The sequence below is a fragment of the Chiloscyllium punctatum genome, chromosome 7, assembly GCF_047496795.1.
Source record: "Chiloscyllium punctatum isolate Juve2018m chromosome 7, sChiPun1.3, whole genome shotgun sequence".
NCBI classification, from domain to species: Eukaryota; Metazoa; Chordata; class Chondrichthyes; order Orectolobiformes; family Hemiscylliidae; genus Chiloscyllium; species Chiloscyllium punctatum.
In genome coordinates, this window is record NC_092745.1 from 57,444,144 (window position 1) to 57,469,858 (window position 25,715).

Genomic DNA, 25,715 nt, shown 5'->3' on the forward strand with positions numbered 1-25,715 from the left:
AGCAATGACGAAGAGCAGCAAGTCAAATGTTTAATGATGTAGAATCATAGAATCCCTACAGATAGAGGCCATTTGGCCCACTGAGTCTGCACCAATCTTCTGAAAGCATTCCACCCTATCCCTTTAACCCCATATTTACCATAGTTAGCCCCCCATGCGGGACATCCCTGAACTCTGTACAGCAATTTGCCATGGCAATTCCACCTAACCTGCACATCTTTGGACTATGGGAGAAAACTGGAGCACCTGGGGCAAACCCATGCAGATAACGAGAGAATGCTATTCCAGACACCCAAGGCTGGAATTGAACCTGGATCCCTTGCGCTGTGAAGAAGTAGTGCTAACCACTGTGCTACTGTGTCACCCCATGCCTAATAAACCAAGGAGAAAGCTGTTCGGTAACCAAGCAAATTAAATTGGGAAATAGAAGGTCTCCATTCAGCCCAGCAATCCTAGAAGCAAGTGGCTAAAAGTTTATCTCTAGCTCTCCACACCATTGCTCTGTCATTTTCTTTTTGATGTTCCTCCTGGGTCATCATAGGATCCTGACCTACGTCTTTTTCCTTAAGAGGATTCCTTTTCCTCCTGTATTTCTTTCTCAGTCAATGCATTCCCCTTTCGAAATGCAAAATGTGGAAAGCAAAGCACATCATTATTGCAGGACCCTAGTTGATGCGCTGACTGATACTTGTTCCTGTAGTGATTAGCCAGGTGGATATCACAGAATATGAATTCCCTGACTGGGACAGTTAACCTGGCTGATATAAACAGGACTGTCAGGGGGTCAGCTCACTTTCGGACTCAGCTCTGAGCTAAGTGGGTCAGTGTCACATACTATGACATGAAAATAAAGGGTAACTTGGTGACAGGATACCAACCTTTTAGTCCCCTTCATTTTTTCCCACTGCTACAAACTGCCTGCCTCTCTCTCTGTGAAGTTCTACTTCTGTGCCAAAGGCTCCTGGTTGTCCTCACCTGCAACAAAACTACTTCTGATTCTGGAACTGCTTCTGGAATCTGTCCAGAAAAACCACCTGTGAGAGAACAAGTGCTGCATGAGTCTGCTCAAAAGCAAGCAACCTGAAGATTGCAGGCTGATATGTTGCAGAGTTGTGTGGAGAGGGGGACTGTGGAGACACCTGCTGCAGTGGTAATGGTTCCATCCAAAGTAAAGAGGAGGAGGATGGCTGGCAAAGCCACAAACTCACTCAGATCAAGGTAGAGGACCCATTTCAACAGAAATCACTTGGTATTTACAGTTGGGTTTTGAAGTGTCAATTTTCTTGATTGGGGGCAAGTTAATTGGAAAAGTGAAGTTAATACTCACTACTGTTTAATTAGGAGATGCAAAGGTTTAAAAATAGGCTTCTCATCACCAGGTGTTAGATTTCTGCCATGTCAAGGAGGGGTAAATCATGCCTGATATGAAGATTTAGATGCATATAGTGCCAGGCCCGAGTGTTCAAGGTAAATTGTTGGTTTAGTTATTTTAGCGTGGTCGTTGGTTTGTGGGTGACCATGATGCCTAAGGGCAGGAGTAGTTTGGTGGTAATCTCTGAAATGTCTTTGATGTATGGTAGACCATAAGACCATAAGACATAGGAGTGGAAGTAAGGCCATTCGGCCCATCGAGTCCACTCCGCCATTCAATCATGGCTGCTGGGCACTTGAACTCCACTTTCCCGCATTCTCCCCGTAGCCCTTAATTCCCTGAGACAACAAGAATCTATCAATCTCTGCCTTGAAGACATTTAGCGTCCCGGCCTCCACTGCACTCTGCGGCAATGAATCCCACAGGCCCACCACTCTCTGGCTGAAGAAATGTCTCCGCATTTCTGTTCTGAATTTACCCCCTCCAATTCTAAGGCTGTGTCCACAGGTCCTAGTCTCCTTACCTAACGGAAACAATTTCCTAGCATCCACCCTTTCCATGCCATGTATTATCTTGTATGTCTCTATTAAGTCTCCCCTTAATCTTCTAAACTCCAATGAATACAATCCCAAGATCCTCAGCCGTTCCTCATATGTTAGGCCTACCATCCCAGGGATCATCCGTGTGAATCTCCGCTGGACATGTTCCAGTGCCAGTATGTTCTTCCTGAGGTGTGGGGACCAAAACTGGACACAGTACTCCAAATGGGGCCTAACCAGAGCTTTATAAAGTCTCAGGGGCACAATGGTGTTTTTATATTCCAACCCTCTTGAGATAAGTGACAACATCGCATTCGCTTTCTTAATCACAGACTCAACCTGCATGTTGACCTTTAGAGAATCCTCGACTAGCACTCCCAGATCCCTTTGTACTTTGGCTTTATGAATTTTCTCACTGTTTAGAAAGTAGTCTGTGCTTTTATTCTTTTTGCCAAAGTGCAAGACCTCGCATTTGTTCACGTTGAATTCCATCAGCCATTTCCTGGACCACTCTCCCAAACTGTCTAGATCCTTCTGCAGCCTCCCCACTTCCTCAGTACTACCTGCCTGTCCACCTATCTTCGTATCATCGGCAAACTTCGCTAGAATGCCCCCAGTCCCTTCATCCAGATCATTAATATATAATGCGAACAGCTGTGGCCCCAACACTGAACCCTGCGGGACACCGCTCGTCACCAGCTGCCATTCTGAAAAAGAACCTTTTATCCCAACTCTGTCAGACAGCCAATCCTCAATCCATCCCAGTAGCTCACCTCGAACACCATGGGCCCTCACCTTGCTCAGCAGCCTCCCGTGTGGCACCTTATCAAAGGCCTTTTGGAAGTCTAGATAGACCACACCCACTGGGTTTCCCTGGTCTAACCTGCTTGTCACCTCTTCAAAGAATACCAACAGGTTTGTCAGGCATGACCTCCCCTTAGTAAATCCATGTTGACTTGTTCTAATCAGACTCTGCTCTTCTAAGAATTTAGAAACCTCATCCTTAATGATGGATTCTAGAATTTTACCAACAACCGAGGTTAGGCTAATTGGCCTATAATTTTCCATCTTTTGTCTTGATCCTTTCTTGAACAGTAGGGTTACAACAGTGATCTTCCAATCATCTGGGACTTTCCCTGACTCCAGTGACTCTTAAAAGATCTCAACCAATGCCTCCGCTATTTCCTCAGCCACCTCTCTCAGAACTCTAGGATGTATCCCATCGGGGCCAGGAGATTTATCAATTTTAAGACTTTTTAGCTTTGCTAGCACTATCTCTTTTGTAATGACAACCATACTCAACTCAGCCTCCTGACTCCCTTTAATTGTTGGGATATTACTCCTGTCTTCCAATGTGAAAACTGATGTAAAGTACTTGTTAAGTTCTCCTGCTATTTCCTTATCTCCCATCACTAGGCTTCCAGCATCAGTTTGAAGTGGCCCAATGTCTACTTTTGTCTGTCGTTTGTATTGAAAGAAACTTTTACTATCGTTTCTAATATTACTGGCTAGCCTACCTTCATATTTGATCCTCTCCTTTCTTATTACTCTCTTTGTTATTCTCTGTTTGTTTTTGTAGCCTTCCCAATCTTCCGATTTCCCACTGCTCTTGGCCACTTTATAGGATCTCTCTTTTTCTTTAATACATTTCCTGACTTCCTTTGTCAGCTATGGCTGTCTAATCCCTCCCTGGATAATTTTTCTTTTCTTGGGGATGAACCTCTGTACAGTGTCCTTAATTATACCCACAAACTCCTGCCATTTTTGCTCTACTGTCTTCCCCGCAAGCCTCTGCTTCCAGTCTATTTTTGTCAGTTCCTCTCTCATGCCCTCATAATTACCTTTATTTAACTGTAACACCATTACATCCGATTTTGCCTTCTCTCTTTCAAACTCCAGACTGAACTCTACCATATTATGATCGCTGCTTCCTAAGGGTTCCCTTACTTTAAGATCTTTTATAAAGTCTGGTTCATTGCAAAGCATTAGGTCCAGAATAGCCTGCTCCCTTGTGGGCTCCATGACAAGCTGTTCCAAAAAGCCATCCTGTAAGCATTCCATGAATTCCCTTTCTTTGGATCCACTGGCAACATTATTTACCCAGTCCACCTGCATATTGAAGTCTCCCATGATCACCGTAACCTTGCCTTTCTGACATGCCTTCTCTATTTCCCGGTACATGTTGCGTTCCTGGTCCTGACCACTGTTAGGAGGTCTGTACACAACTCCAATTATGGTTTTTTTGCCTTTGTGGTTCCTCAATTCCACCCACACAGACTCCACATCATCTGATGCTATGTCATTCAGTGCCATACATTTAATGTATGGCACTGAATGTAGGGGTGACTACAGTCCCTGGACATGCTGTGTCTTTCTGTTTAGGTCTGTTGTGTGGTAATCAGCAGACTGCACTTTTTGGGTAACTGTTGTTCCTGAACACATTGTGTAGGTAAAACAACTACTGATGAATTTAAAGGACCCCATATCCACAGTCAGCAGAGTGAATGTCATATACAAAATACCCTGCAAGGACTGCAACAAACATTACATTGGACAAACTGGCAGGAAACTAATCACCAGGATACATGAGCACCAATTAGCCACCAAAAGACATGACCAACTATCACTAGTTTCGTACACACAGACGAAGAGGGACATCAGTTCGACTGGGACAATGCATCCATCCTGGGACAGACCAAACAAAGACATGTGCCAGAATTCCTAGAGGCCTGGCGTTCAAACCGGAACTCCACTGACAAACATATAGTCTTGGACCCCATTTACCAAACTCTCAGAAACAGAACCGGAAATGATACCACCCACACAACAAACCAAGTCACAAAAAAAGCAAGTGGGACAGAACACCAACTCTTCACCAAAGGCTCCCTGATGATGGTACCTAGCACAGTGACAAAATGTCAGAAAACAAACCCAGCAGTTCATCGAGCAAACCGACAACCTGATCCATAACGGGAGCTCCAAATCTTCTCCAAAATCTCAATGTTCAAGGTAAGTTGATTGCTCACCATAGGTTTCAGGGATGTGCTTGGAGATCATCATTGGAACAGATATGTTCAACACCAGACTGGTAATCGTACATTTGGGTACAATGTTCAAAATGAACACATAGGTAATTTTCTCCATTAATGAGTCTGATGATGTTAAAAGTATTCACTTCAGAGGAGGAAACCTTTTCTTCTTAAAGCAGTATACTACATGCTTCTTGTTGCTGTTTTCTAAGCCACTTGCATGCTGCCCTGCTCCTTAATTAAGTAATTCAGCATAATAGTGATACTGAGAAAGAAGGAACTATGAGCAAGTGTGATTTATCACTTGCCAGAAATGATAAATTATTCCTAAAGATTGAAATAGAATTATTAATTCTACGTATAATTAGTGAGTGTTTACCTTGTACTCTGAGGTTGACTTGTCGGTGGGCAGTACCAGCAGCATTCTTTGCAACACACGTGTATTTTCCTGTATGGCTGAGCTGGGCAGTACTGATATCAATAGTTCCTGAATTAACAAGAAGTTGAAGGAAAATATTGACGAGGGAATAACTGCAACTAGTTTTTGTATTTATTCTTTCAAATATGCAACACAGGGTATCAACATATGGGAAAGTAAATGTAACAGAGTAATTAAGATACATAAACATCTTTTGTTAATTGTTGAAATATGAAAAATATCTTTCCGCAGGCTGATCTGGATTCTTACTTGTGACTGTTCTTGTTCATGAACTGTTGGGGTCTGCTTACCAGTGAAAATGTTGTTCACATTCTTAGGAACAGAGGAACATAAAAACAAGGGTAGCTTATTCAGCCCATCAAACCTGCTGTCATTCAATTAGATCAAGGCAAATCATCTGCCTCAATGCCACTTCACTGAGCTCTCTCAACTTCTGACATGATCAGGCTCAGTGATTAATATTCCCTACCTCTCTAGGGTACAGAATTCCAAAGATTCACCACCCTCTAAATGATGAAATTTCTCCTCTTCTCAGTCTTAAGTAGTCTTCCCCTTATTTTGAGATGACATTGCCTGGTTCTGGAGTTCACAACTAGGGGAAAAATTCTATCCATATCGACCCTGTCATATCCTTTAAGAATTGTGTAAGTTTCAATGAGATCAGCTCTTATTCTTTGAAACTCAATATAATAATGGGTTAGTTTCCTCAATGTCTCCTCATAAATCAAACCTGACATCTCAGGAATTAATCTGGTGAACCCCTGTGATAGGTATACCCTTTTTTAGATTAGGTGATCCAAATAATGCATAATACTTCATGTGCCGTATCACCCATGCTTAATTCAACAGTAGTAAGACATCTTTATCTGTGTTCTCAAAACTCCTTGTGATGAAGGCTAATATATGCCATTTGCCTTCCTTATTTATTTTCGCACGTGCATGCTATTTTCTGTTGATTCAAGAACAAGGACATCCAGGTCCTGTTAGACACCTGCCCCTCCCAACTTTTCAACATTTAAGAAATGTCTTGTATTTGTATATTTTCCATTAAAGTGGATAACATCACACTTATTTACATTTGCCATGTTCTTGCCCATTGATTTCGTCTGTCAAATCTGGTTGAAGCCTTCTTGGAATGTTCACACAATTCAAAATTCCACCTTGTTTGTGTCATCAGCATATGGAAAATATGGTTAGAAAGGAGCACAGTCAGCGTGAATGGAGAGTTGGTCTGAGTGAAACAAAGCCCGAGTGAGTATATCAGAGAAATTTGGTTCAAAGTGGGAATTTCTCATAGAGGGGTGTAAAGAGGTGCTTTCACCAAGTCTTACTGCAACAAATGAAGTTTCAAGAATGAGAGGTGGATGGGAAATGATAAAAGGTGTGGGTTTGTGGAATTGTGGGGGAACCATTAAGATTCCACAGGTTAAGAGGTGACCAATGAGAACAGCAGCAGAGTGAAGTCACAATTCACAATGGGATGCATGTGTAGGGAAAGCAGTAGATTGTTGAGTAGGAATGGTGAGTCTTTATGGTCTTTAAAGTAATAGATCTCCAGTTTGTATTTGGTCCCCAATTTCTTTTTCCTCTATTTTTCTTAAGAATATCTTGTCAAGTACAAGACTAATACTGTAAAAATGAAAATTATTTATTCAAATGTAAAGAGCAGGGGTTCTATATTAATTAATTAATACATTAAATAAAATACTACAGTGATATCAGAATGGGTAATGTGTTGTTCCAGCATGCAGGAGCTGCTGGACACCAAGGTGATTAAAAGTGAACACATCTGCAACTGGGGAGCTGGAGTCTGAGCTTCAGACATTGTGTCACATTAAGGAGGAAGAAAATTTCTTGGATGCTTTTGAAGTACTACGTGGCATTAATACTAATTTCTTGCTTTTCCTCAGTTTCGCAAGTCACTTGGTTACTAACATAGCTGGGAGATAATCTGTATCATCCTCTGTAATTATGATTTAATCATACTCATTAAATCATTCCTATTTAGCAAATCATCAACCTTGTTATGTCATCTTTAATTCTTCCTTTTTAACATTATTCTGCATTCTGATCCTGTTCTGCATTATGATCCTATTTAATGCTGTTATTTCTTTCATCTGGGTTTCAATTTCCTGTTAACAATTTGAGTTCCGTGTATCTGAGCTCCCTGTCACAATCCCATTCCCCTGCCAATCTAGTTTAAACCCACAATAAAAACAGTGGCAAACCTCATTGACAAGTATTAGTCCTCGGCTTGCTCAGATGCAAGCTATTCATCTTGTCAAGGTCACATCTGCCCTAGAACTGGTCTTAATGCCTTAATCTGATGCCTTCCTTCCTCCATTCACATTTTCAATTGCTCAGTTCGCTTATTTCTATGCTCACTAGCATGTGGGACTGGGAGTAATCCTGAGATTACTGCTTTTGCAGTCGTTTTTTAAAAATTTCCTTCCGAGCTTTCTAAAATCTACTTTCACAGCCTCACTCCCCTTCCTACCTATGTTGTTGGTACAAATGCGATCATCACTGGCTGTTCACCCTCTCTCAGCAGAATGTCCTGCAGATACTCTATGACATTCTTGACTCCTTGGTGCCAGGATCTGACATACCATCCTGGAATCATGTCTATAGCTACAGAAATGCCTGTCTGTTTTCTGAACTAATAAGCACACTACCTCTTTCACTCATCTTACTCATCTCCTACACAGCTGAGTAATCTGTACCACAGACCTGGCTGGCTCTATTTGCTGACGATTGATCACTTTCTCCAGTATCCATAAGGGACTATTGCAGGGAATTCCAGCATTATATGCCCAATTCTCTTAGTCTGTCTGCTCCAACCCTGCAGTGTTATCACCTCTGTAAATGCATTATCTATGTAGTTCTCTGCCTTGCAGATGCACAGTGATTGTTGCTCAAGTTCAGAAACCTGGAATTCCAGCTTGTGCAGCCAGCAACACTTCCTGCAAATTTTTCACTCCATGACTTCACACATGCCACAGGCTTGGATATTCCACTCAGCCAAGCTGTGCTGCAATGCCTTATCTCTGTGGACTATTTATTATAAGTGGAATAGTTTACCAATTATCATTAATTTATTTAGCTGGACAGAAGTAGGAAGCAATTATTGGACTGAGAAAAAAGGAACATGGATCTATCCTCTACCCCGACCCCTCACTTCACTGAACTCCCAATTCAAACCCATATCTACTTTGCTTTCAGTCTACGGTCATATAGATTACCATTCTTGCTGATTAGCATTAGCATAGTTAAACAACACTAATTGAGATATTGATGCACTCACTATTAGATAAGATCTGTATTGAAAGGTTTGCCTAAGTAAATTCGAGTTTTGTTTAGTGACAGGTATATCAGTGTAACTGAGACGTCAAATTGTAAAAATATAGGGATGTGTTGAAGCAAGTAACAAGAAAAAAATGGAAATTTGAAAAATAAATATATTAAATACAAACTTAACAGCATACAAAAAAAAACACTAATATTTTGGATCTGGTCTTTCATCAGTTTTGATAATTTGGAAAATATTTTTCTTTTTAGATACTGCTCAACTTGTTGTGCATCTCCAAAACCTCCTGCCCCATTAGCAACTTATAAACTGAGCTGCTCTTACCTGTGGATAGAATAAGGTAGCCTTCTCCTTGACGTGGCAACTTGACCCCATCTTTGGTCCAATGGATTTTTGGTGCTGGAACACCAGATGCTGTGCATGTAATAACAGCTGGTGACAACTTTGTTACCAACAAATCTGTAGCTTCATCGGCAATTGAAGGGGGAACTAAATAGGAAGAAAATTAAAATGGACCAGTGGTTCAATTTGCTCCAGCTAAATAACATAGAAGAAATGGATTAGAGACAGGTACTGGTCTGCAGGGCCAATGTATTCATAGAATTTTATAAATACACAGGAGGCTGCCATTTAGGACAGCAGGTATGTGGCGCCAAAAAAATGTTTAACTTGCCTTTCAGTTTTTCAGTTCTTGCTGCATAGCTGTGCAGGTTATAGTACTTCTAAAACCATCCATGTACATTTAAAATGAGATGAGAGTTTCTGCCTCTATCACTCTTTTGTGCAGATTCCAGACCCAAAGAATTAACATAAATTTATGCCCCCTGGTTGTTGACCTCTCTGCTAAGATTAGATTAGATTACTTACAGTGTGGAAACAGGCCCTTCGGCCCAACAAGTCCACACCGACCCGCCGAAGCGCACCCAGCCAGACCCATTCCCCTACATTTACCCCTTCACCTAACACTACGGGCAATTTAGCGTGGCCAGTTCACCTAACCTGCACTTTTTGGACTGTGGGAGGAAACCAGAGCACCCGGAGGAAACCCACACAGACACGGGGAGAATGTGCAAACTCCACACAGTCAGTCGCCTGAGTCGGGAATTGAACCCAGGTCTCTGGCGCTGTGAGGCAGCAGTGCTAACAACTGTGCCACCGTGCCGCCCACAAATCTTGCTGAAGAAAACTACATCTCACTTTCTCCCCCCCCCCACCACAGACACCAAACCTAGAAGAATACCCAGAAAAAAAATGAACAGAATTCAGTCTCCATTTCAACCCTAGCCTACAATGTTAAGATAGTACACTGTTAGGAAGGATTTGGAATTGCAGAAACACTTCAGTTGCCAGTAGGGCTTCCAAAGTAGATTTGTCATTGGTTGTTTTAATGGGTAAACTTGTAGATGGAATGAGATAGCGGAGAGAGAAAGTCCTATGTTATCCTTTAAAGGAGTTATGATCTGGCCTATCTTATGGCCTGGTAAATTTCAGCAGTTTGATGGCTGTTTGCTGGGTTTCTTTCTCTTCATCATTCAAGCAGTTTCTCTGCCTAGAAAACTTGTCTGCTTATTGCAGTTTGTTAACAGGGAACAAAGATGGCTAAGGCATCATATGACCCTGTAACAAATGCAGAGTCATTTTCCAAATAAGGCACTTACAATCCCTTTTTCCATTGTGGCTTCAGCTTTTTACACCTCAAAGTTGTTTAACATTTGTGCTTTGGCACACTGTAGGTAACACAATCTTCAGGACTCTCTTTGCTGTAGAGAACAGTATCTAATCCCCTAACTATGCTTTCTGCTATGAGTACATTTCAATTCCTCTCCACACCCACCAAAAGTTGAATTAAGCTTTGTGCCCTTATCTACACTGGAAACAAAGACCTAGTACCTATTGAACAAGAGTACTGGCCAAGGCTCTTCCAAAGCTAAATTCTGGCAGCTTACTGGTGCCAGCACTTCACAAATGAGAATCCATTTCTCCCACAAATTATGAGCCATGCATTTACTTTTCTAACTATATTTCATTATACCAATTTACACGTAGCTCAGGTAGTAATGTGGAGATTACTACTTTTGTGGCATTATAATTTTAATTTTCTACCAGCCTGATTTGCAGTCACACTCTCCTGTCTCTGACCATGGACCACATTTGATTGTTTAATCTTAAGGGGTATGACTGCATCTTGAAACACATTTTATAGGGGTAACTGTCCCCCTCCCTGATGTGTTGAATTCCAACTCGTTAACACTAAGGTGAAGTTCCTTGAGTGGCCAATACTTGCTGTAGATGTAGTCACTGTAGATCACACCAGCGTCTACCAGCACCCAATATTATGGCTGCAACACATTGCATGCCCAGTTGTCTCTATTCTATATAATTTACTTAATTTGTATGCTAAATATTTTAAAATGGTATTTATTAAATTTCTTCGACTCTAATAATATCCCCTGATTCATACCACTTGGCCAATCAAAAGAGGTGGGGAAGAAATGCCCACTAATCACATCCTTGTTCTCCTATGATGTCACACAGTGGGTCTGACAGGTAGAAACAGGTGAAAGGGGTCTCTGCCACCGCTTTTATCTCCCACCATTTGCTGCCCTTCTCACACAGCTCCACACTCCATGTGCTGAGCCACTCTTTCCGTAGCTGGTTTTTATCCTCATCCTCTCCCCCTCCCCCACCCCCCGCCCCACTGGTGCCCTTCTCAAGCTGGTACACACTCCAAGTGCTGGCCCTCCATCTCTGTTGTTGATTTTTATCTCACCGTTTCCCCCCCCCCCCCACCACCACCTTTGCCCTACTCATGGAGGACCCTTCTCTTTGTGTTGGGTTATCTGCTTTGCCACCAGTTTTAATCTCCTATCACTGCTTCCTTTTTTAACACAGATTTACTCTTCATATGCTCTTTGATATTGCAATGACTCTTATGCCTCTCCTTAATACTTGGAAGCAGGCAGTGAGTATTGGCAAGTTTATTCAATTATTCAGGGTAGTGCGTTATAATAGAGCAGAACTAAATCTTGAGACATAGCCAGAAACAAACAGTAAAAGGCAAAATATTGTGAATTCTGGAAATCCGAAACAAACACAGAGATTGAGAGAAACTCAGCAGGTCTGACAACATCTGTGGAGGCAGAACTTCTGAAGACGAGTCAAACCGGGCTTGAAACAGTAACACTGCTTTTCTGTCCACAGATGCTGTCAAACAGGAGTTTCTCCAGCATTCTCTGTGCCATGTAAATTTGGTTATTCCAATTTAAATCTTTAACCAATTAACTATTATTTTCAAATGCAGGTATACATTTACAATTAATTGTTCACCATACTGAAAGGGGAAATGAGACTTAAGAGGTAACTGTTATACAGACTACAATACATTGCACTGAATCTGAACTGACGTCTTAAAACATGAAATCATTGGACATAAAATTCATGTTAAGTTTTCTTAAAGATGTCAGGAACAAAATTTAGCAACCATTTGGATAATCTGATAACACTAAGGGCATAAGAACTCAAGTCTTCATTGAAGACAGAGCAATATAGAACCAATTTCTTTTTCTTTCAAGTCTTTCAGTTCTGCATTGCTCTATGAAGCATACATTTCAAATCAAATGATATTTCACACAATATTCGGCTGATAGGGGGAACATTCAAATCATTTTCATTAATACTTCATGGAATGAAATCCATTGATTTTCTTTAACAACCTACATTTGTCAAAACATCAAAATACGCAAAGATTTTAACTTCCCTTACCAATACACTAAGCTGTTGTGCACACCATTGTCACACACCATTAACCCCATCTAAAACGAATTAATATGACATTAAGAATTGCACAAAAGGACATTCATCAGGTGTCTGCTATCATAATATAGAGAGCCAGATGTGCAAAAAAGAATTTGAGTCTAATCTTTACACAATTATAAGTTTTTATTTGCAGAGACACATTTTACAAACTTATGCCTGCAAACTCAACAATATCAGTTTCAGCCTGCTCCTATTGGTAGGAGCACAAGTGAATTCATGTCCACCAACTAAACACAATTCACACCTCAAAGCCTGTGAGAAGATTTGTAGCTCGGGTACTCGTTGTTGTGGTTCTGTTTGCTGAGCTGGGAATTTGTGTTGCAGACGTTTCGTCCCCTGTCTAGGTGACATCCTCAGTGCTTGGGAGCCTCCTGTGAAGCGCTTCTGTGATCTTTCCTCCGGCATTTGTAGTGGTTTGAATCTGCCGCTTCCAGTTGTCAGTTCCAGCTGTCCGCTGCAGTGGTCGGTATATTGGGTCCAAGTCGATGGACGACATGACCAGCTATCCTTAGTAGCCACACACGCAGATGACAAGCAACATGAATTCGACTGGGACAACACTACTATTATAGGACAAGCCAAACAGAGAACAGCCAGGGAATTCCTAGAGGCATGGCACTCATCCACAGATTCAATCAATAAGCACATCGACCTGGACCCAATATACCAACCACTTCAATGGACAGCTGGAACTGACAACCGGAAGCGGTAGATTCAAACCACTACATATGCCGGAGGAAAGATCACAGAAGCGCTTCACAGGAGGCTCCCAAACACTGAGGATGTCACCTCGACAGGGGATGAAACGTCTGCAACACAAATTCCCAGCTTGGCAAACAGAACTACAACAACAATTAACACCTTTTGGGGGGAAATTAAAGTATTCAGCTTTACAAAATCAAAAATCAGGCCCATGTTAAGTTGTCAGTACCTACCTTGTACTGTAAGTCTGACAAATCTCTGATCTTCCCCAGCATAATTTGAGACTTTACACTCATAGTTTCCACTGTCTTCCACAGTGGGTGAGATGATTACAAGAGAGCCAGATGAAAGCAGTCTGCAGAGAGGAATAAAATAGCTAATTCTTTGAGATGTGCATCTTTTATAATGTCTCATTGTTATTTTTATCCTTACTTCTGTAGCAAGTAGCTAATGACAAAAATGATGCCTTATGTTTTTAAACATTTAATTTTCTACCTCACACAATAATAATAACACCTTAATAAAGCGTATCCTCATTCGAATACGAAGGTGTCTTCTTTTGGCTAATGTTACCTTTGTAATAGGCCCACAACCTTGCTCAAACCCCACTAAGTACTGCCCCAGCACACCATAATACAAGCTGATGGGGTGTGCTTCCTGACTTTAGTAACTGATGAGGTAAAAACAATGACTGCAGATGCTGGAAACCAGATTCTGGATTAGTGGTGCTGGAAGAGCACAGCAGTTCAGGCAGCATCCAAGTAGCTTCGAAATCGACGTTTCGGGCAAAAGCCCTTCATCAGGAATAAAGGCAGTGAGCCTGAAGCGTGGAGAGATAAGCTAGAGGAGGGTGGGGGTGGGGAGAAAGTAGCATAGAGTACAATGGGTGAGTGGGGGAGGGGATGAAGGTGATAGGTCAAGGAGGAGAGGGTGGAGTGGATAGGTGGAAAAGAAGATAGGCAGGTAGGACAAGTCCGGACAAGTTATGGGGACAATTACTGAGCTGAAAATTTAGAACTAGGGTGAGGTGGGGGAAGGGGAAATGAGGAAACTGGTGAAGTCCACATTGATGCCCTGGGGTTGAAATGTTCCAAGGCAGAAGATGAGGCATTCTTCCTCATCCACTAATATCATTTATTGTGTCCGTTGCTCCCGATGTGGTCTCCTCTACATTGGGGAGACTGGGCACCTCCTAGCAGAGCGCTTTAGGGAACATCTCCGAGACACCCGCACCAATCAACCACACCGCCCCGTGGCCAAACATTTCAACTCCCCCTCCCACTCTGCCGAGGACATGGAGGTCCTGGGCCTCCTTCACCGCCGCTCCCTCACCACCAGACGCCTGGAGGAAGAACGCCTCATCCTCTGCCTCGGAACACTTCAACCCCAGGGCATCAATGAGGACTTCATTTCCCCTTCCCCCACCTCACCCTAGGTCTAAACTTCCAGCTCAGTAACTGTCCCCATAACTTGTCCGGACTTGTCCTACCTGCCTATCTTCTTTTCCACCTATCCACTCCACCCTCTCCTCCTTGACCTATCACCTTCATCCCCTCCCCCACTCACCCATTGTACTCTATGCTACTTTCTCCCCACCCCCACCCTCCTCTAGCTTATCTCTCCACACTTCAGGCTCACTGCCTTTATTCCCGAAACGTTGATTTCGAAGCTACTTGGATGCTGCCTGAACTGCTGTGCTCTTCCAGCACCACTAATCCAGAATTTAGTAACTGATGACCTGTAACAAAAAACCCACATGCACACATACACATATCCGTTTGTGGGGTGAACTTGTACTTGCAGAGTTACATTGTACTTTGCTCAAAAACTGCATGAATCCATGTAAGACTCTGTTAACTCACTTTTTAAATTAGAATCAGTCTAAATATTATAGCACAGACAGGGAACACAGGGGGCTAACACCTTAACATCTTACCTGGCTGACACCAATTGTTACAGTTAACCTAAGAATGTCACTTTTTAAAAAGGTTTTGTGATTTACATATGAAAGAAGTGAAACTATCATGGTATTCGAACAGATGAGAGACTCAAGAAACAATCAAGGTATTTCTCAATGTATAATTTCAGTTATATCACACTGTAATGCTTTGCTATAAATTCTTTGTCTTACAATTGTGCCCTCCACAACCACCTGACAAAGGAGCAGTGCTCCGAAAGCTAGTGCTTCCAATCAAACCTGTTGGACTGTAACCTGGTGTTATGTGATTTTTAACTTTGTACACCCCAGTCCAACACCGGCATCTCCAAATCTTGTCAGTGAGTGATTACAACAGAAACATAGAAAATAGGAGGAGTGTGTCATTCAATTGTTCGCGCCTATTCTGCCATTCAATATGATCATGGCTGATCATGCAACCCAGTGCTCTGTTCCTGCTCTCTCCCCATCTTTGATGCCTTTAGCCCCAAGCATTATATCTAACACCTTTGTGAAAACAGGTTACCTCATCTGAGGGTGGCAGGTAGCATAAAGCCGCTACAGAGAATTATCATTACCTTTGTTCTATTGCATGGAATGAGGCAAAGATTCAAGCTAGAACTTTTATATTGTAATAGAAGATATTTTGCAATGTCCCACTGCGTTACACTGAAGTCTAAAATTAACATTATTTGTTATTACTAGAAAATCAAAATGATTGGATTCTTTTTAAAGAATCTAGTTTAAAAAGTCTGTATTTGTATATTTTACTCACTAGATTGGTCTGGAGACTCTAAAGCATAATGATGGATTTAACCACTTATTTGACCAAACATTGTAATCCTGCAATATTACTTGCTGTGTCCTGTAGTTTATGCTCTGGCATAACACAGCCAGCTCAGTTTGCTCCCCACAGTTTAATTTCGAGTAGATGAATCAAGAAGTTGGTGGCTGCCTGTGATGTGCTCTGTATTTTTTGGTAGATGCTTTAAGCACATCCAGTAAAACTTGACATCATGTTATATTTTATTTGATAATAAAACAGCCCATGCCATTCAAACATATAACAGCAAATCGACTCAAATATTTGCTATAGGGAATGTAGGAATTGTTTTTCCAGATGATCAGATTTACTCACCTGTACATATTCTGATTCTGATCAGTGTTGAGTATGCGTCCATTCTTCTTCCAGCTGACAGTAGGCTTTGGGATACCTGTAGCTTCACAAGTCAGAGTAGTCTGAACATTGACAAGAACGGTGATATTGTTGAGGTCAGCAGCAATAGATGGAGGAACTATGAGGATCAGAGAAAACATTGGTGTACATGGGCAAAAAAATGATTTCGGAAACCTAAAAGTAGAAATAAGCAACATCTGCTTATAGACATAGATAGCTCAGCAATAGAATTCTCTTTTAATTGAGCATTGTAATGATTTACCATACTTTTATTAGAATAGATCTCCATGCAATTGTACTGTAAAAAGGTAATTAACAAGAGACATATTATAAATGATATATGTCTAGATTAGAGTGGTGCTGGAAAAGCACAGCAGGTCAGGCAGCATCCGAGGAGCAGGAAAATCAACGTTTCGAGCAAAAGCCCTTCATCAGGAACATCGATTTTCCTGCTCCTCGGATGCTGCCTGACCTGCTGTGGCTTATCCAGCACCGCTTAAATCTAAACTCTGATTTCTAGCGTTTGCAGTACCCACTTTTCACCATTAATGATATATACCAGGAATGTGGAGTATAGGTCAAAAACAGAAAAAGAGCAAACTTAACAAGAAATATGAATAAAGCAAGGAATGCGGCACTTGAGGCAATGCTTGCAAAAGCCACTTCATTCAAAGAAGGAAGGATTTATTCACTAACCCCTCCCAACCCCCAAGAACTAATATTTTGCATGTTGCACTTACAGTTAGCTAGAAACTGGTAAGAAAAGCATAGCATTTCTAAGCCTGTTTTCCATATTTCCTTCGGTCCAAAACCAGACAAAGTGAAAATAGATGTGTTGGAGGTATTATTTTAGCTTGAGTTGTAAAGTTTACTTTGTTGATGAAAAATTAATTAAAAATCTTAATTGATGTCTCTGCATCAGAAATAATGGAGACAAAAATATGGTCTTCTGTTTGGAATCCATAATTTCCTGTTTCCGGGTTTAAAAGTTTCTGACAAAAAAGAAAAGCAGAGTACTGTGGATGCTGGAGATTTCTGAATAAAAGCAGAAGGTGCTGGAGAAGCTCAGCAGGTCTGGCAGCATCTGTGTAATGTGTTGAAACAGTTAATGTTCAGAATCCAATGGCTCTTCTTCAGAATTCAAGAAATTAGAGGTTTTAAAATCAATCACTGAAAAGCAATTTGATGACAAATCCATTAGAAAAAGATTCCTGGATATATCAGTAATGATGATTTGCTGAACTGAAGTTTCATTCCTAAATTCTTCACACTTCATGGTTCTTTTCTCTTCAGTTGCTCATAGGAGCTTCCCATTCCAATTTCAATAAGTCATGAGCAATATGACTAGAATACGAGGTGTTTCTCATCACCACTGTCATTTGACTAAAGCAAACACAAGTCTTCACGTTGAAGGATCCTCTGCCTCTAAGCAGCGTTTTCTCTCAAGATGCCAGCTCTTCCACAATCAATGCAGAACATTTGCAGGTTCCCCTTTGGCCATGGTTCAAAACCCTGAGCACGGGACCCTTATCTTAGTCTGTAACTTTCAAAAGGGAAAGACAGCTAGCCCAAGATCTCAAATGATCCTGTTATTGGTAATTTTGGCTACGATTTGAAGAATATTTACCATAGACTTGCACATCAATTCGCTTACGAGCTGTTCCAGCTGCATTGGTTGCCATACACAGATAACGACCTGTATCTGTTACCTGAGTTGAGCCAATACGCAAAGAGCCATCACCAAGGAATGAATACCTAATGAGAATAAAAGTATCTGTATTACTTTAATGTGGCAATATTTCAGAAAAGTCTCAAAGTGCTTACAAACAATTTGGGTTGCAACAGTATTTTCATCAAATACTCAGAAACATTTTGTAGAGGCCCATAATCCTATGGTAAGAAAATAATTAAGCATTGGCCAGAAAGGTCCAGAGGCATTTACGTTTGTCTTGTCCAATGCCTACTCTCAAAATGCTGTAGCCAAACTAATAGCTGCTGAAATGTTCTCCTAATTTCCCATGTACAATTAAATGATATGAAGAGCACTGGTGAAAGTAAATGGTTTTATAAAAGATGAAGAGAAAGTTGTGTTACATATTTCTCAAAAGAGCTTATGGCATCAAATTCTACTTTCTAGTTTTAGCAGAGTCATAGTAATAGGCAAGGTAGTACAGTAATTATTAACAGACTTGAAGGGAGATGGGAATGTAACAAATTTTAACTAATTGAAAAGGAGGAGGGTGAGGAAGAACAAAAGGGAAGATCAATGATAACATGGAGGATGCGAGAAATGAAATGCCAAAAATATTTCACAGTACAAAACACAAAGGGTGTGGTATTGCTTCTAGTTTTAAAAACAATGTCTGATGTGGATGTGAAGGGAAGAATGATGATCAGCTGTGTGCGAAGGATCATGAACAAACAATTAGGGGAGTTCACAGTCTGACACTGTTGGATTTCATGGTTAGTTCCAAAGCTGTAAAGTGCATTATCAAAAGATGATGTGCTGCTCCTTGAGCTTGCACTAAGCTTCATTGAATAACAGTAACCAAGAATAAACTATATAATCTCTTTGGCTTTTGCTCTGATACACCTGTGATCTCCGATCTTCCTCCTCATTTAACCTTCCCTTGACTTCTTTTGTGTTCCACCTGTCCCTTCCCACATTTTTATTCTATACAGACCCAGTACTTTCTGCCTCTCTTCAGTTCTGAAGGAAAGTTATATTGGACTGAAAACATTAGCTGCTTTTCTTCTCTGCACAGATGTGGCCATACCTGCTAAGATTCTCCAGCACATTCTGTTTGCATGACTTTCTTAGGGCAATTAGGAACTGGGAATAAACGTTAACCTTACCAAGCAATGCATCAAATTGAGAAAACATTTTAAAAATTACTTCATTTTAAAATATTCTGTTAAAATACTAGAAAAAGACATCAAATAGTTATTTGGCATTATTGATTGTGATTTCTGCCCTCACATTATTAACAGTTGTAGAGTCAGAGAGGATGGAAACAGAGGACCGAAGGGTCGAATTAGTCCACGCCAACCATTTTCCCAAATTAAACTAGCACAACTTGTCTGCATTTGGCCCATATCCCTTCAAATCTTCCCTATTCATGTACTTATCCAAATGATTTTTAAACATTGTAACTGTATCTGCATCCACCATTTCCTCTGGCAGTTCATTCCACACACTAACCACTGTGTAAAAAACATAGGTCCTTGTGCCCTTTTTGAATCTTTCTCCTCTAACCTTAAAAATATGTCCCCTAGTTTCCCCACCCTAGGGAAAAGACCTTTGCTATTCACCTTATCTATGCCTCATGATTTTATAGACCTCTCTAAGGTCACCCCCCAACCTCCTACATTCAAGTGAAAGAAGTCCCAGCCTATCTTTATAACTCAAACAGTCCATTCACGGCAACATCCTGGTAAATCCTTTTTGAAGTCCCTCCAATTTAATAATATCCTTCCTATAACAGCATGTCCAGAACTGCACACAACTCCAGAAGAGGCCTCACCAACATCCTGTAAAACCTCAACATGAAGTCCTAACTTCTACACTCGGAATTCTGAGCAATGAAGGCAAGTTTGCTAAATGCCTTCTTAATCACCCTGTCTACTTCTGACATAAATTTCAAACAATTATGTATCTAATCTTCTGGGTCTTGCTGTTTAACAACAGTACCCGGAGCCCTACCATTATTTGTATGTTTGTTTTACCAAAATGCAATACCTTGTATTCATTCAAATTCAACTCCATCTGTCACTCCTCAGCTCATTGACCGAATTGATCAAGATCTTTATGTAATATTAGATAACCTTCTTCACTGTCCACTATACCACCAATCACCTGCAAACTTACTAACTATGCCTCCTATATTCTCATCCAAATCACTTATACAAAAATGACAAACAAAAGTGGATCCAGTACCAATTCTTGTGGAACACCACTGGTCACAGGCCTCCAGTCTGAAAAACAACTCTCTGCCACCACCCTCAGTCTCCTGCCATAAAGTCAATTTTGTATCCAATTGTCAAGCTCACCCAGAACCCCATGTGATCTAACTTTACTGATTAGTCTACCATGTGGAACTTTATCAAAGGCTTTACTAAAGTCCAAGTAAACAACATCTACCTTTCTGCTCTCAATCTTTTTTCCACACAGGGCCTGTGTGGAAACAGGCCCTTCGGCCCAACAAGTCCAAACCAACCCGCCGAAGCATAACCCACCCATTCCCCTACATTTACCCCTTTACCTAACACTACGGGCAATTTAGCATGGCCAATTCACCTGACCTGCACATCTTTGGACTGTGGGAGGAAACCGGAGCACCCGGAGAAAACCCACGCAGACACGGGGAGAATGTGCAAACTCCACGCAGTCAGTCACCTGAGGCGGGAATTGAACCCGGGTCTCTGGTGCTGTGAGGCAGCAGTGCTAACCACTGTGCCACTGCGCCGCCCACTTGCTTCCTCAAAAAACTTAATCGGGTTTGTGAGATACTATTTTCCTTGCAAAAAAATTCTATTTTAATGCTGTCTTTTATTTGTTCAAATGATTTTGCCTCTCAACAATGATCCTTTCTTTGGAGAGCAAGTATAAGGAATAAAAATTAAGTTTTGGTTAGTCAATATTTCCCAGGCAAGTAAAAAGTAGAAGCCATGAGATGCGATAATACCAATTTATCATAGATCAAATGTAGACAGGTTGTAAATATTCCTTAGGCTCCAATATGGTCTGCAATGGGACAGACTGCCAATGATCCCCGGGATGATTTATGATCTGTTTGGAGAAAGTGAGGACTGCAGCTGCTGGCGATCAGAGTTGAGAATGTGGTGCTGGAAAAGCACAGGTCAGGCAGCACCCGAGGAGCAGGCGAAATAGATGTTTCAAGCAAGAGCCCTTCATCAGAAATGGCTCTTCCGGCTCTTGCCCAAAATGTCAATTTTCCTGCTCCTCGGATGCTGCCTGACCTGCTCCGTTTTTCCAGCACCACACTCTTGATTATGATCTGTTTTATCCACTGAAGGAAATTTCAAATCCTGTTGCTAATATCTTTTTCTTTAAATTAAAGACTTATCAGCTTTTCCCCAGATACTCTTTCTGAAATCCCACACCCAAAAATAAATCAAAGTGTGTAAAAAACAAAAGTGATTTCTGACCGCAGGTTGCTTGTTGAAAGAATAGTACCATCCTTTCTCCAGGTGACCTGAGGAGTTGGTACCCCATCTACCACACAGTTCAGTACTGCTAGCTGGTTCCTGAGGACGATCACTGTCTGTGAACCTTCTTTTATTGTTGGAGCAACTGCAAATTGAAGGCAGATGATTAGTGCTAATTTATTTTAGTTATAGTTGCAATGTTAGTCATAAATGAATAACCTCTTTGAACAAACAAGGAGTTTCTTTAGTTAACAATGAAAACCTTCAAAGCCATATTGCATAAATTGTAAGGATGACTGACAGAGTCCTCTCATTTTTAAATTCATTTGAACTCTTTAAATAATACTGTCCAGTGACAATACAAGCTTGAGATAATGCATGGAAATTAATGATCGATTAGTGGCAAGTTTAGAGGTGGGGAGACACTTAATTAAATGGGAGTGTGTGGGATGGTGATACAGCTCCTTCCCATCTCTGCCTGATTAACTCTAATCAGGAAAGCTCATAGATAGGTCTTAAATGGAGAATTAATGACGATTTGAAAGAGACTTATTCATCCTTTTGCTGGGTGCCTCACCGATCCCAGCCTACCAGTATGGTAAATATGCGTAAGTGTAAGGTCTGGGTTGTGTCCTCAAGTCAGCCTTGCATGACTGCAGCCTGTTAGGTGACAAAAGGTGAAGAACGATGACCACGGCACAACGTGATGGTCTGCAGCAATCCAGAAGACAATTGTGGTAGAGTTTGATTGGTCAAGGGGATATAATGTAGGTTTAGCATGATTGGTTATGCTAATATAACGAGGATAGGGCGCGATTTTTAGAACAACATAAACATTAAAGTACTCTCGTTGTTCTCGGGCTTTTAGGGTTGCCTTCTCTGATGGCCATAGTGTTTGTTTGCAAATAAAGGCTTATCATCTTGAGGAATTCTCTGCGTCTCCTGGTAATTTCTAAAAGGTGCTATCACTAGCTGGTACAATATTAGCAGCTAACACACTTGGCACTAATGGCAAAAGGAAATGCAGGTTTCTGATTGGCTGGAAATTCTCACAGAAAGTGCAATTTTTGCACCAGGATCTTTAATCATAGAGAAGCCTAGCACTGGCTACTTAAGTACCTGATAGGCATTTAATTCCAGTGAGCTTTCTTCAATGGAGGCTACCATGGTCTGCCACCAGTTCTTCAGTTGGCCAGTGAAACCACACACCCCTCCTACCATCTGTTAAATTCTGTTCAATGACCTTTGAGTCCCAAATATCTAACAGGTACCAATAATTTGTTAAATTTTGAGTGTCATCCTCTTTCTTATTGTTTGGCTTCAACAATCCTTCTGTGATTATGACAGCAATCTCAAAATCCAAATAATCATCAGTATTTCAGAATAATATCCTCTTTTTTTGTCATGATAACTGAAAAGCAGTGACTGTGATAATGATCATTTCTCTTAGCTAGAGATTTTGCATGTATACTTACCATTCACTGCTAAGGTAAATTCCCTTGTCATGTTTCCTGCAACATTGCTGGCAACGCAAGTATATTGAGCCGAATCCGCAAGCTCAACATTATTAATCTGAAGGTATCGTCCACTGGATAGGATGCGTAAACGAGGGGTGGCCTACAGATTCAATTCAAAAAGAAGCATGAAGTCACAGCTGACGCTTCAAAAGCTTGTTGGTTCATGAATAGGAGGGAGAGGCTTTGTGATGAGCCAGCGGTGACCAAATGTTTTGGTTATTCTGAATTCTAATCACAACATGAAGCAGCAAACTCTGCTGCCTGTGTCTCAACTTGCTCCAAATCCTGTTCACTCATCACACCTGCATTTGTTAATTAACATTGATTCTTGCTAAACCAATGCTTTGAATTGAAAGTTCTTATCTTTGTTTTCTAATTCCTCCATTGCATCATCACTTCTTATTTCTATGATTCTAGAACCCTTCATGATACATGCATACCTCAAATTCTGTCCTCTTGAGTTTACAAAACTTTTCACTGTGCCTCACTACACGTGACAATAAATTCAATTCAATTCAACCGATTATTCCACTTTTGGTGACCAATAGCTCCGGAAATATTTCATTGAATCATTCTGCCTCCTTACCACTCTTTGTTCCAACTTGTCTTAAAATTTACCTGATCAAACCTTTGGCCAACTGCCTTAGTATTGATGTCACATTTTGTTTCATGACACTCCTGTGAAGCACCTTGTGGCATTTAATGGTGCTATATTTAAAAATATTGTTGTTGTAGAGGTAAGCTGCTGATTCTGTTGCAGGCCTTTAGAAACCCACTATCAAGACGGGTTCAATTTAAGTTTGCTATTGAAGGCTTCATTCATCACTATTTTGAAAACAGATTAGTCAGTCATTAGTCTGATTGCTTAGTTTGCTACACATTTTCTATAGATACATGGTTTTATTACTCAGAATTCCAAAAATAATTCATTTTACGCTAAATATTTCAACAATATGATAAAGTCTTACAAAAATATAATTTATTTTCTTTTATTGTAAATTACCTAAATTTTCATTTGTAATGCCAGCAGCAATTTTGTAGTCACTTTGAATATTAGGATAGACTTCAATCCATTAATCCAGCCACAAGGAATGTTTAAAGATCTTGCAACACTCCCGAAAACCCATTAACTTATACTTACTCAAAGTAACTATTTACCTGGAGTGGCTTTCCGTCTTTTAACCAGGTTAATGTTGGAGGTGGTACAGCATCAGACTTGCACTCCAGGATTACCTGTCCATTCTGCAGCACAGCCAAGACCTGAGGCCCACTTTGACCAGCAATGTTTGGTGGGACTGGAACAAAAACATGAGTAATCAAAATAAACTAGCCATTCACATTAGAATTCAGTAAATATTCCCTACTTCTTAAAACAGAGTCTGTTTGATATTTGGAAAATGTTAGAGGGGTATTAGTGTCACTCACAAACTAAGTGATATTTATGATTGGCTTTTCTGGTCTATTCAACAGACATCTAAGTTTACAAACCACACAGTTCCACTGAGAAGTAGGTAGAGCTCAACAGGCAAATTAATCATAAAGGGCAGTTCCCCAATTAAGTGAGATCCCCTGTAGAGATAAGACACCAGAAATTTCCCTCCCTTTTGATTCTCCATGCCTGCTCCATTGCATCAATAGGCCCTGGAGAGAGGTGAGTGGATTGTGTGGGAGTTGCAAGCATACCAGTGAGGGACAGCGGAGGGTGATCAGAAGCTAGGATAGGAGGGCTTCCGCTTCCTGATGTTTGATTCCTCATTCAGCCACTTCTTGTAATTAAGGAATACCCAGGGGGCCTCCAGAGGCTTGCTGTACCAGTTTCTGGAGTCACAGGAGATCCATCTTATTATTGTTTAATTCTGACAACACCATTAAATCCTATGTCAATTGGATTTATATAGCTTCTTAACAAGCGTTACTTGATTTCCTGCCTGTTAGTGGATAGCTTTTCAGTGTACGTTCCTTCTATCTGCATACTTACCCTGTAGCAGGAAAGCTGTCTCATGTTATCAAGCACCTGCCTTTCTGTGCACTCTCTGGACTGCGAGCTCCATTAAATTCCATTTGAGAAATAAACTCCACAGTACAAGTTTGACTCATTTCACAGTATTACATGCTATAATAGATGATAAAATTGCATCTACAGAGGAACCTTAATCATCCAAATACCAATTATCTGAAAATCGGATTATCCGAAGGAGATTTTGAGGCCCTGATAGAAACATTACATCAAAGACATGTTTCCAACAGTGATCGCATTTTTTGTTTACAGTGATTAAACAGGCACCGTCTCCAAAAGACTGACCTCCCGCCCTCTTTCTTTCCCCACACTTTCCCTGGAGTTCTGCAGAGAGGTGTACCCTAAACTCCCTTTCCCCAGATAATCTGACCAACATTGTCCTGTACAGAGCAGAGGTGGAACCTGTCAAAAAGTTGCAGTAAAAGGTTGTGTGCGTGCGTGCGTGCGTGTATGCGCACTATTTGGAGACTTACCTTTACAAAGGCAGCAGCAGCAGCAGTCTTATTGTTGGTGTCCAATCTGGCTGCCCAGGAGAGGGGGTGAGGCAATGCTGGACGGGGATGGGGGGGGGGAAAGGGGGGTGAGTGACAGTGTTGGACGGAGTTGGGGGCGGTGTTGGACGGGGTTGGGGGGGGCGGGCATAGCGAGTGGGGGCAGTGTTGGATAGGGAGGTGGTGTTGGAAAGAATTGGGGTT

The 25,715-nt window shown here is 41.1% G+C and overlaps 1 protein-coding gene across 3 annotated transcripts in view; it reads right to left on the minus strand.

Annotated features, from left to right (window-relative positions):
• The window catches only part of hmcn1 (hemicentin 1), a 597,300-nt gene that overhangs the window by 106,471 nt on the left and 465,114 nt on the right, over positions 1-25,715 (minus strand). For all 3 annotated transcript variants that reach the window (XM_072573640.1, XM_072573638.1, XM_072573641.1), the window contains 8 exons: positions 24,162-24,298; positions 22,962-23,103; positions 21,487-21,631; positions 17,945-18,072; positions 16,279-16,435; positions 13,438-13,559; positions 9,011-9,175; positions 5,320-5,427 (listed from right to left, as the gene is read on the minus strand). In XM_072573640.1, coding sequence (XP_072429741.1) covers positions 5,320-5,427; positions 9,011-9,175; positions 13,438-13,559; positions 16,279-16,435; positions 17,945-18,072; positions 21,487-21,631; positions 22,962-23,103; positions 24,162-24,298 — 1,104 coding nt within the window. The remainder of the gene's footprint in view (positions 1-5,319; positions 5,428-9,010; positions 9,176-13,437; positions 13,560-16,278; positions 16,436-17,944; positions 18,073-21,486; positions 21,632-22,961; positions 23,104-24,161; positions 24,299-25,715) is intronic.